At 33.3% G+C, this 18,537-nt stretch overlaps 3 protein-coding genes across 3 annotated transcripts; all 3 read right to left on the reverse strand.

Moving 5' to 3' along the window:
- Positions 1-2,528: 2,528 nt before the first annotated feature.
- Positions 2,529-2,846, reverse strand: LOC142612331 (uncharacterized). Its single transcript, XM_075784435.1, has one exon. The coding sequence runs from the start codon at positions 2,844-2,846 to the stop codon at positions 2,529-2,531; it is 318 nt and encodes a 105-aa protein (XP_075640550.1).
- A 267-nt stretch (positions 2,847-3,113) lies between these two features.
- LOC142612332 (uncharacterized) lies at positions 3,114-3,524 on the reverse strand. The gene has a single exon (XM_075784436.1). The coding sequence runs from the start codon at positions 3,522-3,524 to the stop codon at positions 3,114-3,116; it is 411 nt and encodes a 136-aa protein (XP_075640551.1).
- A 33-nt stretch (positions 3,525-3,557) lies between these two features.
- On the reverse strand, positions 3,558-5,267 carry LOC142612333 (uncharacterized). Its single transcript, XM_075784437.1, has 2 exons — positions 4,465-5,267; positions 3,558-4,278 (listed from the first exon to the last, which is right to left on the reverse strand). The coding sequence occupies exons 1-2, from the start codon at positions 5,265-5,267 to the stop codon at positions 3,558-3,560; spliced, it is 1,524 nt and encodes a 507-aa protein (XP_075640552.1).
- Between the last annotated feature and the right edge of the window lie 13,270 nt (positions 5,268-18,537).

Genomic DNA, 18,537 nt, shown 5'->3' on the forward strand with positions numbered 1-18,537 from the left:
AAACAATGCAACTAATAGGAAAGCTCTTTTATTAACCCCCAAAATATGCATATTTACTATCAAACAGCTCTACAGGCTGGATGGTTCAACTTTGAAGTTTCCACAGTTTAACCTTAATAAAAAAGTTGGAAGTTTTGAAAACTTAAGTAAGAAAAAAATATATCAAAGTTTCAGAGGTAACTGAAGTTTAAAAAGTGGTTAAGAGAATCTAAAGATTGTAAGTCTGACACATAGTTTAACATCTTTTAGTATCCCAGCTTGCTAGATAGTACTATTTTATTTTTCTTCCTTTTTAAATTAGATCATGTTTCCAATATATTTCAATTGCTCCTTTTCCATTATAGTTTTCAAAAACCTTCTTCACTATACACATTTTATCAGCATTGTTGTCTACCATTCTAGAAAGAAGAAGTTTCTCCAAAAAATAATTTATAGAAAGCAAAAGAATGGATTAGATGGGGGGAATCTCACACTCATTGGGACATCCCTTAACACTCATTGAATATATCAAAAATTGTAAAACCCAAAAAACAACAATACACAATTTAGTTGCAAAACAGAATGTGACAAACCATTTAAAAACAAAAATCCAATACAAATTTGTTCTACAAATACAAAATTTGTATTTAAAGCAATGAACTAAATATAAGTTTCCAGCCAGTTATACAACTTCTTAATTGGATGCTTACATAATAATTTAGCCATAATACTTTGTATTTTGAAACAATTGGATGATTTCTTATGTAGTTCAGAAGATGGTTATAAAGAGAAATAGAAAAGAGAAATGAACTTGCCTTTAAAAGTCTTCATAGTCAAACATGTAGCTATTATGATAAAAGGCCCTGGATTTTTAGTAAAGAAGCTCTCTTCAACTTGATTTGCAATTGATCCCCAAAGCGTAAGCTTTATTTCATTTCCTCTGTTCAAATTTTTCAATGTTATAGTGTAAGTTCGTATAATGTAAGTGCATGTATTGGCTTATCAAAAATAAAAAAGCGCATGTATTGAAATTAAAAAAAGAAAAAGAAAAAAAAGACATACTCTACAGTCATGACATTAATGTTTCTCATCAAGACATTTGATCCTTTGATGCAAGGTTGCTCAATCGGTCCAACACCAATCACATTTGCAATGATATCTAGGCATTACAAAGATGTGTATGTAATTATTTTCATATATAACAATAATATAATGCGTAATTATTAAAAAATTTAATATAACACATAATATATATAGGAATAACTGATAGCTGGACATGTTTATTAACGGGTTCATGTATTTTATTGTAGTCAACAAATTCGAATTTATGACGCGGTATATCAACATCAGTCTCCTTTATTTCCTTAATGCTAGTTTTCAATGTGAACATGATCTTAAAGTCATCGTCTACTGGTCTATACAATGCATTGCCATCAACCACTTGAAAATAAGAGAGTTCATACAATTTTCCTTCTTGCAATAGATGCTTGAACTTTTTAGCAATATTAGTTCGAATGATTGTATGCATTGCATTATTCTGCAAATAAAGTGCATCAACTTTATATAGATAGAGTTCATGGTTTATATAATGATCAAACAATAGTAAAAGTTATAGAAGAAAAACAAACCTGCTCATCGATTAAAATCATATCTAAACTAATAATATCATTATTTTTTGAGTTGATTGCATTCCACATCCTTGATATTCTGATCTTTGCTTTCCAATTTTCTTTGTGTTTGTCTATAGAAAGCTGATTAAGGAGAGAATATTGCATTATCTTGGATCCCTACTTGCATAGATTAATAAATTTGAAAGTTCATAGAAATTCAATCTTTCATTTAGATACTTGATAGAATAAAACAAAACAAAGTGGTATAACAAAGACAGTAAGCATATACAAAGTGGCTAAATCAATTTGGAGGAGATAAACAGAAAAATAAATAATATATAAAATTATGTTACCTTTATTAGTTGGTTTCTTGAGTCAAAGATTGGTAAAAACTTCTTTGTACACAATATTTTTTGTTTCAGACTTTTCTTCAGTCTCATCGTTAGTGATGAGGAATTTTAGACCATTTCTGCTTGTAACTCTAGACACTACAATGTACAATTGCCCATGACTAAAAACAGGTTTTGGCAAATACACTCCAACATGTTGCAATGATTGTCCCTGACTTTTATTTATAGTCATTGCAAAGCACACTGAAATTGGAAATTGTCGTCTCTTTAAAACGAATGGCCATTTTGAATCACTTGGAGATAATGTTATTCTTGGAATGAACACACATTTGCCTATATTAGTGCCAGTTATGATTTCTGCTTCTATCACCCATGTAGCTAATCTTGTTATAATGAGTCTTGTTCCATTACAAAGACCTTCATTCTGATTAAGGTTTCTAAGCAACATTACAGGCAAACCTATTTTTAATGTCAGTTTATGGTTTGGCAATCCTAGAAATCTTAACGTGTTCAAAAATTCAACAGTATACAAGAGATCTTGGTCAGGAACATTTGAAGAAGCCTTGCATATAGAATCTGAACTTAGATATTAATGAACTTCTCCATTTAAGGATGACACAATGTAGTCATTTAGTTCTTCTACAACTTCATTAGTAGGGGCAAGAATTGCCCTATCCTGTAGGTAACTTGGATCTGTGTATTTATTTTCCAAACCTGGATATGTGGTGTCAATAATATCTTGCATAGGATTCTTTGAAGGTTGGATAATCAAATCACTTGGAATTGAAATGTTGTTATCCCCATCTCCTTCTCCCAATTCACCATTACCTATTTTAAGAATCCACTCACTAAAGTCCTTTATAGATGATGTTTCTACTCTACTCAAATTGTTTTGTAGAAGTCTCATATTTGTTTGGAGTTTAAAGACATGACAATCACTCCATAGATATGACTTGCTAATTGAGGATTGGACTATATCTTCTCGTCTTCCCTTTCTTACAACTGGAAGTATTTGTCGAAAATCACCACCTAGAACTACAAGTTTACCACCAAAAGGTTTTTCAGCATTTTGAGGATCTTCAATTTGTAGTATATCTCATAACATGCGGTCAACAGCTTCAAAACAATTTCTATGTGCCATTGGTGCTTCATCCCAAAGTATAATACTTGTTTTTTAGAGAAGTTCTGCTGCTTGTGTTCTTTGCTTTATGTCAAAGGTAGAGTCATCATTTACATTAATTGGGATATGAAATCTTGAGTGAGCAGTCCTTCCACCAGGAAGCAACAAAGCAGCAATTCCTGAAGATGCAACAGGAAGAGCAATTTTGCCTTTCGATCTTATACCAGACAAAATGGTTCTATAAAGATACGTTTTACCCGTTCCACCATGTCCGTAAACAAAAAACATTCCCCATCTTTTAGTAGCAACAGCTTCCATTATAGAATTGTAGATTATTCTCTGTTCATTGTTTAGGCCAAAAATTAGGATCTCATGTTCTCTTTTCAAACTTGATACATCATACGACATTTCTTCTTGAATAAATCTATTCCCATTCTGAATAAGATCCATATTTGGCTGGGGCATTTGTGGATAATCTCTAAGTGATCTTCCATATTATTAGAGGATTTGTTCAATTTCATATAATCCATAACTTCTCAATTGGTCATCTGATAAGATTAGTTCTTGGAATAGGAGGATACGCCTTTGCCTATTTAGTATATCTTCTGTAATTAGTTTCCAATTAGATTCCCAAAGACTTAATGGATCGGCTACTTCACAAAACAATAGCATTGTAACAAATAGTTGACGCAATTGTTGCCCATTGGCCCAACTCGAAGCTTCAATTAGGGAATCATGCCATTCTTTGTCATCATTAAGAAGTCCAAGCGCATAGCAGGCTTCCTTATAAGTTGGATAAGTAACATTGTTTATAGTCCTTAATTCTTCAAAGTTTCTTGGACCTTTGACAATGTTAAGCAACATTCTCAAATAAAATCTTTCTCCATTTGAAGGATGTGTGTAATACGCTCTTCCAGTACAATATTTAGATTTCCTTCTTTGCCATTGCTTGTCATTACTATGCCATATCCATTTTGTAGGAAATTCAGCATAAGTCAACTCTTGAGCATCTTCAAAAGCCTCATTTGTTTTCATCCATTTTGTAAACTTTGTTTCTTCAATACCAAGTATATTTAAAACATTATCCAAGCTTCTATTTTTCAGATAAATGATGGGATGTTCATCTTCCAAATGAAAATTTAATCTTTCAATAGGTGGATATCGAAACTGAATTGGAAATTCAAATATTCTCCAACATGCTTCAGAAGTTGAAATATATCTACAATCCAAGTATGATTTTGTCTCATCAACAACAATGTTGGTTTCTTATCCATCACTCCCAATATTTGGCAAATTCTCTTCTACAACAACTGTTGCTCTATTTGATCCCGTGTTTATATATTTAAACAAATATTTGATCAATCGAGATCTGTTAAACCATTCTGCATTCAAATGGGATTGATACTTCACCAAAAGATCAACATTATATGGTACAACATATCGGTTATCCAAAAGAATTTTATTCTTCTCTATTGTTTTTCCATCATTTCTCCTTCTATATAGTGGGAAGCCTTCTTCATCAATTATTGTTTCTTCATAAAATCTTTTTGGAAAATGTTTTGAGCATTTACCATTTATCGTGCATAGTGATTTTGGTTTTGTAGATCCACATGGTCCATGCATCATAAATTGTTGTACCGCTTCATTAGCAACAGGATCCTCATCTGGATATGGTATCTCAGCCATAATGATACCATTAATATCTGTTGGACTTGGACACTTATCCTTTGGATCCAAGAATAGAAGATAATGCGCATGTGGGAGTCCTCTTTTTTGGAATTCAATTGTATACACAATTGCAATAACTCTTCCAAAATGAGATTTATGCCTCAAATCATGTAATAGTTCATCCAATTTTATCTTAAAAACTCTTGCTACAATATCTGGCCGATCCTCATATTTCAGGCCTCCTATAAATTCCAAAGAATGATTGATTTCTGGCCATTTTGGATTGCAAGTAAATGTAAGAAATAAATCTAGGTAACCTGCCCATCTACATATCGCCATTGCATCTTGATAATTTTGAACCATGTACCTTGGACTTCCAGTAAATGAGGATGGTAGGACTATTCGTTTGCCTACAGTAATGGGATCTGTATCACCACGAAGAACAGCATCTTTCAAACCATAGTACAGCTCTGACCTCAATTTTTTTTTTATTGCATCTAACCCATTGTAGTCTTTCTTCTTCAATAAAAGTGTATGCATCCACTATAAATTGTTGAAGAAGCCTTCTACCAAGCAACAGTGTCTTGCCTTCATGAAAGTGCTGTTAAAGCCTATAAGCATAGTATTCTCTCATTGTTATTGATTCCCTTTTTCTAGAATTGCTCCCATTCAAATTCCTATAAGGTATACCAAGCATATACCCATCCACACCATAAGGAAAAAGTAATGGATATTGCAATGCCATAAAGCTTGGATGAGTCCTATTTATACGTTGCAATCCTAAACTTCGATTCTCAACAATAATATCTCTATTAGAACTTTCAATATTAAAATCTCCAACAATAAGAGTAGCTATCTTAGACGTTACAGGTAAGTTATATTGCCTTTCACCAGAATTTCGACTTCGAATTAAATGAATTCTGACATTATGTATTTCTGATTCATCAAATCTGCCCCTAACCATTCTAAAATATTTAACCAATTGGTTGCACTGGTCTAACATTTCCATCAACTCGGTAACAATATCTAGATCCACATAATTTCTATCATCTTCATGTACAACTGCATCAATTCTATTTTTAACTTCATTATCAGTTTCATAAATATAAAGCTGTGCATACTTAGGTTTTTGGCCATGAACAGGAAGAAGTGATCCAATTCTGTGATGAGTTTGACCATTTACACGAAACACATAGGGACCAAAACTATTATTCACTGATCTATCAACATTACCCCCCAAAGAAGTGAAAGCAAAGAGAGAGTTGTAGATTCTTATCCCTATTTGAAAGTTTATTGATCTTCGATCACTACTAATATTGACTAAGCTTCCAAGAAAGGGTGGAGTTTCTTTCAATAGAGGGAGTTCAACTCTTCCTTCAGAACAACACAAACTAAACTTCGGTTTTGTAGGCCTCTTTGACTTTATAGTTCTCTCTTCATACCAAAGTTGAGCTCCACAATGTTCACATACTATTGTTGGAGGTCCTAAATCCAATGGTTCCGTATATTTTCCTATGACAACAAAAACAAAAATTCACCTTTCTTCCTAATTTTAGAACTTTTTGGGGAGAACTTAAAAATATAGCACTTACGTTGTTTTCTGGTTTCATCATTAGTGTTATATTGTCTACGTCGAATACTCCTTTCAAATGGCTCGTCATCTCTTGTTCTTGTTTGGCCTAGGTTACATAATTTTGAGTTTTTTAAAGAAAAATATTTTTTTAATATCTCATTATCATACCCCTTCTATTTCTCTTTTGAGATAAAATTAATCTTCGTCTCAATCTTGCATAGAAAGCAAACTCCATGCTTGGGGAATAAACTAAAAGCAAAGCATTCACAAAATTTTAATTCATAAATATAACTGTATAGCAAAAATATATATTACAAATCAACAATTATATGTTATAGAAAGGGGAAAAATTGAAGAAAAATATAGCATTCACATAAATATAAAACCAAGTTTGAGATAACCAAGAAACTTAGATATGCAATCATATTCCAATTTCAGATTCTTTCTACAAACATATTACCAATAAATATGCAATAAACAGTACAGAATAAAGGAAAGACTGGAAAATACTTGACTCTCCTCTTCTTGTAGTTGTATTACCAAATAAGCCAGATATCAAAATGCTAAATCCTTACCTGCAAAACAGTAGGAATCCAATTTTCAGCCAAGAAACATTAATAGAAGAGAAATAGTGCAGTGTAGTGCACATTTTAATGAAATAGTGCAGTGTCAATTTTTTTTTGAAACAGTGCGGTGTAGAGACAGATTTTGGTTGTAAAAAAGTGAAGATTTTAGATGTAAAATACAGATTTTATGCTTATCCAAATTTAAAGTCATTAAAAATTGAAAGTTCAGATTTAATTTCCCTATAATTTTTACAAAACTATCTCATGCAAGGTAGTTCCAACAATTTTCATGACTTTTTGATGAATCGAGTTGCTAAGATAGGATGATATAAGACAACCAATTAAATGAGCAAAAACACAAAATCAGGGTCATTATCAACATTAATTACCAAGAATTAAAAAACTCGCCAAAAAATTAAGATTATTTAAATAGGTAACTGATTTAGTAATATATTCTAACTGTGTTTCTGCTTATGTTCACTTCTAGAGAAATTATAATCAACATTAACAGTTGTAAAGACAATAATAAAGAAAAACTATATCAAATAGAATGGAATGATGCAACGAAAGTCATGCGTATAAAATTGTAGAGATAACAGTTGATGATCAAGGGGGAGAAATCTGCTCCTATCAGCACCACTTCAAGCACAGTTTTTAGAGGCATCAATTGTGTTTTCCATAGTCACCATTAATTTATAGAGGCAAAGGAACGCAGATATTAAAAGAAAAAACCTAAACTACATCCTCTAATTGATTTAAGAATTCCATTTTGTTTTATTCAGTTACTTTCAGTTATAGTCTTGCAGCCTTGCAAGTATTTGAATGTGACTTATCTAATCAATGTGTCAGCTGCATCATATGTTGCATGTCCATACGTTCATGTGTTTGAAGACAAAAATAATGTTGTTGAGCAATACAATATTCAAATCTGAAAAACTAAACAACACTGTGCTCAAGGGCATTTCTAATATTTTGACAATGTTAACCTACACTTTACAATTTTGTGTTTGTGTTGAAAAAAGTTTTAAACTCTTGGGTCACATGGGCTACAAAAATTCTACCCACACCAATTTCGCTAAGGTAGCAATGCATGCAGAACATAAAATATATTTAAACAGAATACTACAATATACTATGATATTAATACTCCAAGTATAAAAGCAGATTTGAAACAGCAACCATATTTATGCAGGACCAATTATGAAAATAAAATCATGTGATATATCTGGGTGAATTATGTGTATTTTGACTTCCCAAATTGGATTTGTTGTCATTTATGAATATTGCTATTTTTTCTGAAGCTGTTTTTACCCTAAAAGGAAAAATTATATTGTATTTAGACACTACTATTTTATGAGAATTCTGGAAATAGAATCTGGGCTCTGAATTTTGGAAGGAATATTGAGTTCAATTAACTGGGAAAAGAACATGAACAGTTCAATGGCAATTATGTTTAAAAGCAAAACTTGTAATCTATAAAAAAAAAAAAAAAATAGTAATGCTGGAGTTTTACTGTTAGAATAATGTTATCTATCATGCGCTAATAATTGTAAATTGTTTAAACACTAAAATTTTATTGCTAGTAAATGTTGTTTAGATGATCATTTAAAAGTACTATGCACAAATATTCATCATAACAATAGCATATCACTGACTCAAACCAAATGTACAACAACCAATTATGCATAATACAAAATACAAAACCAAGCAAAACCTATCATAAAAAATTGAAAAGCCTAAACCCCTAAACCCTTTAATTTACAAAAGTAAAGCAAGCTGAAGAGTAAAAATTAAATTTAAAGCATAAGTTTAAGCAGTACATTCAGTTCTTGCATTTTATATAGCAAAAACTTCTGGTATAATACTTCAAAATTCAAATAGAGCCATAGTATTGCATATACAGTTTAGATTATACTTAAATAAACCAATAATGATATAAAAAAGACTCCCACATATGTGTATGTAATATAATTATTCTCTATGTAATTTTTTTTAAGCTCAATAAACTAATGAAACTAAATTATATTAAGTGTGTAAAAGAGACATTATCATAAGGCAGATATCATAAGTTAAAAAAAAAAAAAAGGAAAAAAAAGAAGAAGCTATTTCAAGCATTACCTAATCTTTAAAACCTCAATAGTTCTTTTTTTTTTTTTTTTTGCTTTTTGCTTGGAAATAGATTGATCATAGTGCAGTTCTTTAGGTTTTAACAATTATGCATAAAATAGCATTGTTTAGGAACACAACCTTTTTATTACAAATTGAAGTATTTTTTCTACTAAAACTAATATAAATAAATTAAAGTTCAAAAAAAGCTAAGAAATCCAAACTATTATAAGTCTGAATTTGAAATAGTCAAAACATAAATCTACCAATTCATAGAGGCAAACGTTACAATTCAAATTGAGAGAATATTTACCTTTAACCCTGATAACTTGATACAAAACAAACTGACTTGAAGTGAACTATTCTAAACAGAGTCACTCAAAGTGCACTTAGTCAAAGTAAACTACATCAAAGTGAACTAATTCGAAGTAAATTAATTTGATGTAAACAAAAGCAGATCAGATCCTAAGTCATACTTCTAACATCAAATTGATTGAAAGCAAGCATAAATGCACAAACATATTACCAATGAATATGCAATAAACAGTAAAGAATAAAGGAAAGATTGGTAAATACTTGACTTTCCTCGTCTTGTAGTTGTATTACCAAATAAGCCAGATATGAAAATGCTAAATCCTTACCTGCAAAACAGTAAGAATCCAATTTTTAGCCAAGAAACATTAATAGAAGAGAAATAGTGCAATGCAGAAAATTTGAAACAGAGCAGTGTAGTGCATGTTTTAATGAAACAGTGCAGTGTAGTGCAAGTTTTTTTTTTAATCTCCTTCATATCATCATACAATTTGATTGTGAAACTAATTTCCAATTTTTAAGTCTAACTCATATCTAATTCAAAGTAAATTAATTACATTAGGATTGAAGTGAAAACCCAATTCAAAGTAAAATTTGATTTTGCAGAAGTTCAAATTACCTTACTTAAGAAAACTTTTTGTTGCAATGCAAGTACAATGATAGATAAGAAACTAAAGTGACTACAATCCTCAAGAGACTAATTTTCAATTTCTAAGTCTAACTCATATTCCAATCCTATTGATTCAAAATAACTTGATTCAAAACAAACTGACTTGAAGTGAACTATTCCTAAACAGAGTAACTCAAATTGCACTTAATCAAAGTAAACTACATCAAAGTGAACTATTTCAAAGTAAATTAATTTGAAACAGAAATCAACTCTATAATACAAAATAGGCTAGTGTGGAAAATAAACCATGAAGTAGTATGCTAAAATTAATATAACTAAACTAAATTCAAAAAAAAAAATCTAAGAAATCCACACTAAAATAGTTAGAAATTAGATGTACATATATTATCACAAACGCACCCGAATACCATACCTTTAACCCTGATTCGAATGGAGGAAAAGAATGATGAGAAAGGAAATAGCAATAAACCTAGAAATTGAGCAGCCATGGAAAAAAAAAAAAAAAGACTAATATGAATCAACTATTTATAAGATAATAGTTGTAGAGTCCTAATAGTTATAGAGTTCGGATTCAAAAAAATTAAATAAATATATTATAGAGTACTAATTAAATTTGTGGGTTTGTGGGTATGTTGCGCATGGTGGGTACGGTGGGTTATTTGTGGCAATGGGGTTGATGAGACCCACAACAAATGGGGGGCCTTTTTTGGGTTGTAAAGGTTGGATGTGGGCGGTTTGTGGCAAATCGGTGGTCTGAGGAGGGAGATCGAGGCTTCGGCTTGTAGGTATGGTGGATCTGTAGATATGGTGGGTATAGTGGGTCTGTAGATGCGATGCGATGGTTTGCTGTGGGTCTGATAAAGGCAAATCGGTGGTCTGAGGAAGGAGATCGAGGCTTCGGTTTGTGGGTATGGTGGGAATGGTGGATCTGTAGATATGGTGGGTATGGTGGGTCTGTAGATGCTATGCAATGGTTTGCCGTGGGTCTGATAGAGGAGGAGCTGGTAAAGGACTAAGGAAGAACATGGGGATAGCAGATCATCGTGTTGGTAGCTGGTAGAGGACTGAGGAAGAAGATGGGGATGGCAACCATCATGAAAGGGAAAGGCAGAGTATACGTTTTTTGTGTATCGGGTCTATTATGTTTTTTTTTTTGGTTTTTTTTTTGTTTTATTATTATTTTTTCTAATAGTATGCTGACGTGGAAAATTGTGGAGCAAGCTAAGGCTTCGGTTATATATATATATATAGATTAGAGTGTGACCTTAGTATTTTGAATTTTTCAATGGGTTAGGTGATCTTTTGCTTGGTATATCAGAGTTCGATCACATGGATAATTGTAAACATGGCAAAACGGGCGGGTCGGGTCAGGTCAATCGGGTTACGGGTCTAGTCGGGGTGACTCGTATTTTTCAAATGAATTTTTTTTTAATAAAACATGTATTTTCCATGTAGAAAGTCATGCAACAAATTACTTAATGTAAAATACATTACTTTGAATTCACTACTTATATCAAGAATGAATTACACTTATTAATACTTATTCAATAATTTTAAAATTATACAAATCCTAACATTGCTATCTAAAACAAAATAACACAAAGATAAGTAAAACAAATACACAAGTTTTATTTCTACACAATATCAACATCCCAAAATATTAAAAAAAAAAATTACATGACTTATTGGATAATTCATTTGACAAAGAATAAAAATATATAAGAAATTTACATTCTTGAAAATTAATTTTATAATCTATTGTCAATTGTGGTTGACACTATTTCAATTTGAATTTTAGATATATATTAAAGTTTGATTGTTTACTTATTTATACATGGTCTCTTTTATGAATATCATATCATTGTTAAGTAACACACACTCTAGAAAATATCATAATTTATTATGAAAAGCCATTTATTTTGGATATAATTTTTTTTTAAATAGGTCTAAGCATTCATAATTTATGTTAATTTGATAGTTTGGCTTCACTATTTTCACGCTTATGAATGTTTCTCACACATGTCTACATTTTAAATCAATATTTTTAACTGTATTGTAATCAGATTATCTTGGCATGTACTTTGCTATTTGATATCTAAAAATCTTTACTCATTACAGAATGCTCAATAATTCATTTTTCAATTAATTTGCATATAGTTGTGTAAATGTCTCAATTGTTTTCTTAAAGCTCACAACAAACAATTAAACCAATATTGTCTTCTCTTTTTTTTACCAAAAAAAAAGTTTTAAAAAATGGTTTGGGTTTGGGTCGGGTCAAGTTGCCCCACAAAAAACACGGATCGGGTCATAGGTTAACCTTTTTTTTTATTCGGGTAAAAAATTCAAGTTCGGGTCAGGTATTTTTCGGGTTAGGTCGGGTTAGAAAATTTTGACCCGTTTTGCCATGTCTAGATAATTGGGCTCTATCGCACAATTAAAATGTTAGACCTAATCATTACTTGTCTATTGTAGGGACTAGGGAGAATGAGAGACTTTTCTAGATCATCCCAAAGGATTAGCAACAGTTGGATTAAGATATTATATTAGTTTCAATAGCTAAAGAAGATTACCCCTTTTTTTTACTACAATATTGTACCACAGCAATATATCTAAGCCAGGCCAATTAGTGAAGTACTAATTGTTTGTTCAATGTCAAAATTTTATCTTGAGCTAACTTTGAGGATATTTCCTATTCCCGACTCGAGATGGTCTCAAGAATGTCTCTTGACTTCGTGTTTTAAGGTTATTAGGTTGGTAATATATGAAAAGTAAAGCAATGCAAGATAGGAAATGAAGAAGAAAATATAGAAAACTTAGAGAATAGAAACGATTCCAATGGAAATGAAAAATTATGTTATTGCTTCACATTGATCTAATACAATCCCCAAATATATATACCATAACTACCTACGCATAATGTGGAATGGATTAACAACTCTGATTCAATCATTCTAGATCACTGACACGTATTCAGACTCTATCCTTCTTAGTTAACTTATGCTACTTGCAGTTTGCCTATTATAACTATACTACAAGTTGTTTGCCAGCTGCTTTATCAATAGCTTTAGCAGCTTTGTCATCAACATTACCATCTTGTGCCTGAACCTTTACCTCAGCTTGTACAAGTGCCTTTACATCCCTTCTTAAACTAAGGGGAGGAACACCCATCAGTTTGAGAGCAAGAGCAAGAAACCGAGGAGAAGGAAGAGCTTTGGTAAAGATATCGGTAGTGGACCAAGAGTAGAGATAAAGTTAAGCTACAACTCCTTAGCAAGAACTTTCTAATGAATATAATGATAATCAACCTCAATATGCTTGGTACGAGCATGAAAAATGGGATTGGAAGCCAGGGCCAAAGCAGAAACATTATCACACCAGAGCATATAAGGCTAAGATAAGAAAACACACAAGTTATGAAGAATCATTCTAATCCAACTGACCTCAGCAGCAGTTGTAGCTAAAGCCGTATATTCAGCCTTAGTAGAGGACCTAGCCACAGTCAGTTGCTTCTTAGCAGACCAAGTGATAGGAGAGTTACCCAAAAACACCACCATACTACTAATGGACTTCCTGTCAAGGGGATCACTAGCCCAATCAGCATCACAATAAGCTGAAAGAACCAAAGGACTAGGCTGAAAATGAATACCATGATGCAAAGTACCCTTGAGATATCTAAGAATCCTCTTGGCTGCCACAAGGTGATGTTGCATAGGTTTACTCATAAATTGACACACTTGTTAAACAAAAAAGGCCAAATCAGGCCCGGTGAAGGTCAAGTATTGCAACCTACCAAGCATGCTTCTAAAGACTGTAGGATCAGGAAACAAAGGGCTGGTCTGAGAGCTGACATGAACTATGGGAGAGCAGGGAGTAACACAAGGCTTGCAGTCCAACATATTAAACTTGGTCAGTAAATCCAAAGTATACTTTGATTAATGCACAAACAACCCTTGAGAAGTATACTCAAACTGAAGGCCAAGGAAATAAGCAAGAGGACCAAGATCTTTCAACTCAAAAATAGTGGCAAGCCTTGAAACCAGATTATCAATGAAAGGAAGACTGTTCCCAGTAACAATAATATCATCCACATATAGAAGCAAGTAAACCACAAAAACATCATGATGCAAAATAAACAAATTAGAGTTTGTAGACGAGGCATGAAAATCAATGTGAAAGAGCTCAGAGGTAAAACTATCAAACTAGGCCCTAGGTGCCTGTTTAAGACCATAAATGGCTTTGTGCAACTTGCAGACATGATTAGGATGAACAGGATCCACATAATTTGGAGGCTATGACATGAAAACTTCTTCTTAAAACACACCATGTAGGAAAGCATTAGAGACATCCAGCTACTTCAAGGACCAATGATTCTGAACATCATGAACTGCCAAGGCTAAGACAATCCTAACAGTAGTAGGCTTTACAACAGGACTAAATGTTTCTTCATAGCCCAACCATATTGTTGCGAAAATCTCTTAGCAACTAACCTTGCTTTATACCTAGCAATGGACCCATCATTGCCCCTTTTAATTTTGTACACCCATTTACAATGAACCACGTTCTTATCAGAAGGAAGAGGGACTAAGGACCAAGTATTTTGCTTCAAAAGGGAATTATACTCAGAATCCATAGCTTCAATCCAGTGTGGAAATCTAGAAGAAATGTGAAAAGTAGGAGGTTCCTCTTGAACATAATTTATCACAATAGCATAAGCTTTAGGCTTGAATATGCCATGTTTGGATCTAGTAAGCGTGGGATGAGTATTGGGAAGGGAATGAGGAGCTGATGAAACAACTGAGGTGGATGGAACGACCATAGAATCAAAAATAGCAAGGGAGGAAGACTCAACATGATTTGAGGAAGAAAAAATATCAGAAGAAGGTAAAGTAACATCATTACGAGCAATAGGGACAAGAAAGACCTCATCAAACACAAATAAAGAGGAAATGACAGAAGGAAAAACATCAAAAACAACAGATAAGGGAGAATTGGAAGAACTGGGTAATAGGGTAGAAATCCAAAGGTTCAAAGAATGTTTAACAAAAGAGTGCTGACAAAAGAATTAGAAGAAGATGTAGGGAGAATAGGAAATTCAGATTCATGGAAATGAATATGTGGAGTGATATAGACCTTTTGAGTGTGAAGATCAAAGTAGATATATCCCTTGGATAATGGTGGATACCCTAAGAAAATACATTGAGAAGACTTAGGCTGAAGCTTGTGGGCAGTATAGGGCTTCAGAAGTGGAAAACAAGCATAATCAAAGGTTTTAAGAATAGTTAAAGAACGAGAAGAGTGAAATAACACTTCCCAAGGAGACTTAAGGGCTAAGACAGAAGAAGGAAGTCTATTTATCAGATAAATGGCTGTGCTAAAGGCATAACACCAATAGAAGGAAGGAAGATTGGATTGGTACAACATGGACAAACCACTTTCAACTATGCTTCCTTTCAACAACTCCATTTTGCTAAAGAGAATAAGGACATGAAAGCTGATGGTGGATGCCATGATCTAAGCAAAAGGACTTAAAAGAATTATTAACATATTCACCCCATCACCAGTCCTAAGTGTTTTGATTTTAACCCCAAATTGATTCTTCATAAGAGTTTTAAAGTGCAAGAAAATAGTAAACACCTCAAACTTTTGTTTAAGAAGAAACAGCCAGGTAAATCTACTAAGGTCATTAACAAAAATGACATAGTATTTATATCGAAGAACAAAAGGAATAGGAGCAAGGCCCTAAACATCACTGTGAACAAGTTGTAAAGGACAAGAACTAGACTTAACATGCTATGGAAATGGAAGTTTGTGCATCTTAGCACTTATACAAGATTTACACTGAGAGCAAATGTCATTATGTACAGAAATTGCAAAATTATTATTGACAAAAGATAAAGCAGAATGAAGAAGCTTGGAGCAAGGGTGACCAAGTCTTTGATGCCACAACATTGCCTCATTGGAAACAGGAGCATGAACAGATCACTTGAAATCAAGAGATGAAGTGAAAGTTGAATCAACAGAGATTTATGAGGGAAATGGAATGGGATATACACCATCCTTACTCAAGCCTTGATAAAGAACCTTCCCTGTTGCCAAATCCACAATTAAGAACTGATTGGAATTAAAATAGTAAAAGGCATTGTTTTTTAAACAAAGTTTGTGAACAGATAAAAGATTGGAAGCCAAATCAGGAACCCTAAGAATATTGTCTAAACGAAAACAATGAGAAGGTGTTTGAAGCTTACCATCACCAACATGAGTCACAGACAACTCTTGCCCATTTCCAACAGTAATAGTTTCATGACCATTGGTAGCTTGTGATTTCAGAGAAAGTTGAGAAAGGTCAGGTGTAACATGGTTAGAACACCTTGTATTAGTAAGTCAGCTTGATGGATGTGTTGAGGCAGAGTTAGTTGTTGCTGCCATAAAACTAGCTACCATAAATGCCAACTTGGATGAAGCATGTCTGCCTTGATAGGCAAAATTCATGTGATGATAACAATCCAAGGCAATGTGACCATTCTTGCCACAAATTTGACAAGTAGGTCTTAAAGACTGAGATGAACCTTGAGACTAGAAAGAGGGAAAACCAGAACCACTCTTGTGCTAAAAAATAGGAAGTTTAAGAATAATAGTTGCACTTCCAAAGGATTGACCAAAGGATTGAACATTATTTAACCCAAAATTAGGACCAAAATTATTAAATCCTCTGCCATGACCCCTCTGATTTCCATTTCTACCTCTTCCTCTAGTGGTATTACGATTAAAACCACTCTGAAGAAGCATAGCCATAGCTGTATCCCTAGTCTCAGACTTCTTCTTAATAGCTCTCTCTTTAGATTCAACAATATATTGAACTCCTCTATAGTAACTACATCATTACGGGTCCTTATGGCAAAACAAATTGCACTATATTCATTTGGTAAAGCTTCTAAGACTAAATGTATAAGCTCTTCCTCATTAATAAACACAGCAACAGAACTCAATCTATCCCTAGCTTCTTTGATTCTTTGAAAGAAATTATCCATGCTTTCAAGACCTTTCTTAATGCTCAGTAATTCATTCCTCAGACTTAAAACATGAGAACGAGATACAGAAGCAAACCTCTTTTCAAGCACATTCCAGACTCCCTTCGCAGATCTCTGACCAACTGTGAGTGCTACAACTAATGGTGATAAAGTAGAATTGATGAAGGTGAAAAGACCTTGCTCTCTACTTCTCCAATTGATATACTCTGGATTAGGTTCTCTAGTGAAATTTCCAGAGCTATCCTTCAAGAAAGGATTAGGAGCTACACATGAATCGTCAAGAAAACCAATCATAGCATAGGCCTCAAGAATCACAACGATCTGATGCTTCCAAATGATATAATTGGTGAAGTCAAGCTTCCCAGTCATCATACTTGACATATTCGACAAGAGAAGCAACGATGTGTTAGGGACATATTTTTATGTAATTGGCATATCCTTTGACAAAACGCACTTTACTTGTATTTGGGTAAATCTAAGTAGGTTCAAGATGATCATTACAAGTGGTTAAATTGAGACATGAAGATTACTCAAGAACTGCTCAAGAAAAGTGCAAATCCGCAAGTCTCGATACCTCCTTGACAGAAGCTCAATCTGTCAAGATTCATTAAATCTCAACACATGTCTCGATCTATCAAGCTTATGGGATTCAGACTATAGCCAGCAATGTTTTATCCATAAACAACTCCACTAGCTCATTCCACACCTTAGTCTTGCTAGGATCCAAGCTAAAATACCACCTTGATGCACCTCCAATGAGTGAATGAGGGAATGCATGCAAAGTTTGCTTCTCATCCAACCCCTTCATTTCAGTGATGCTGAGGTACCTCTTAACATGTTGTTTTGGGTCTTTAGTTCCATCAAACTTTTCTGCATCGGAAATCTCAAACTTTGGAGGTAGTGCAATGGGAGTTTTGAAACTTATGCCCTCTATGTGATAGAGACAATCATTCATTCCTTAGGCCTTGCAAAAAGTGAGTTGCATTTTCTCCATCTTCTCTCTCATAGCTATGGTTTCTGCCATGAGTTTCTCAAATTGCTTGTTCCTTTCATATTCATTTTGTCCCTTTCATCCCCCAATCTTCCACTTCTTCATCATCGAGAACCTTTACACGTGGGTTTGTCTTTTTCAATTTAGCTTCTTCTAGCTTAATGAGGCAACTTTCTATCTTTTTGAGAATATCACTTTGTTCTTCCATTGCTTTGAATATCTTTTATGTGACCTCATCACTAATTGGGGCGCACCATTGTGCTTGAGATGATTCTCCTACTTGGAACACTTCTTCTTGATATGTGTCTTCAATCTTCACCAAAAGCCTTCCATGCTTTTTTTCGTGCTTTTCTCGAATCCAAATTGGAGTGGGGATGTGTTTTCTTGACTTTGGTGGTGCAATGGTGCCTGAAAAGAAGTCCATTTTTCAGTAAGTCCATGTCCCTATTAAAAGGTTCTTTTTTTTTAAAGATGTTCTTAGAAAATTTTTAAGTCCATTTTAATGAAAGTCCGATTACAAAGTCACTCCCTTTCTTCTCATGAACCTTACCCCTTGTTTCATTTGGACTTTAGTCCATTTACATTAATGCTCTCATTTTACTC

This window comes from Castanea sativa, chromosome 10 (assembly GCF_040712315.1).
Source record: "Castanea sativa cultivar Marrone di Chiusa Pesio chromosome 10, ASM4071231v1".
Classification (NCBI taxonomy): domain Eukaryota; kingdom Viridiplantae; phylum Streptophyta; class Magnoliopsida; order Fagales; family Fagaceae; genus Castanea; species Castanea sativa.

Bases quoted from the DNA above. Each gene is read 5' to 3' on its own strand.
- LOC142612332 (XM_075784436.1), bottom strand. From the start codon at position 3,524: ATGCCCCAGCCAAATATGGATCTTATTCAGAATGGGAATAGATTTATT.
- LOC142612331 (XM_075784435.1), bottom strand. From the start codon at position 2,846: ATGAGACTTCTACAAAACAATTTGAGTAGAGTAGAAACATCATCTATA.
- LOC142612333 (XM_075784437.1), bottom strand. From the start codon at position 5,267: ATGCATACACTTTTATTGAAGAAGAAAGACTACAATGGGTTAGATGCA. The intron at 4,279-4,464 runs GTATCAATCCCA...CTTGGATTGTAG, and splicing joins AATGTTGATCTTTTGGTGAA to ATATATTTCAACTTCTGAAG.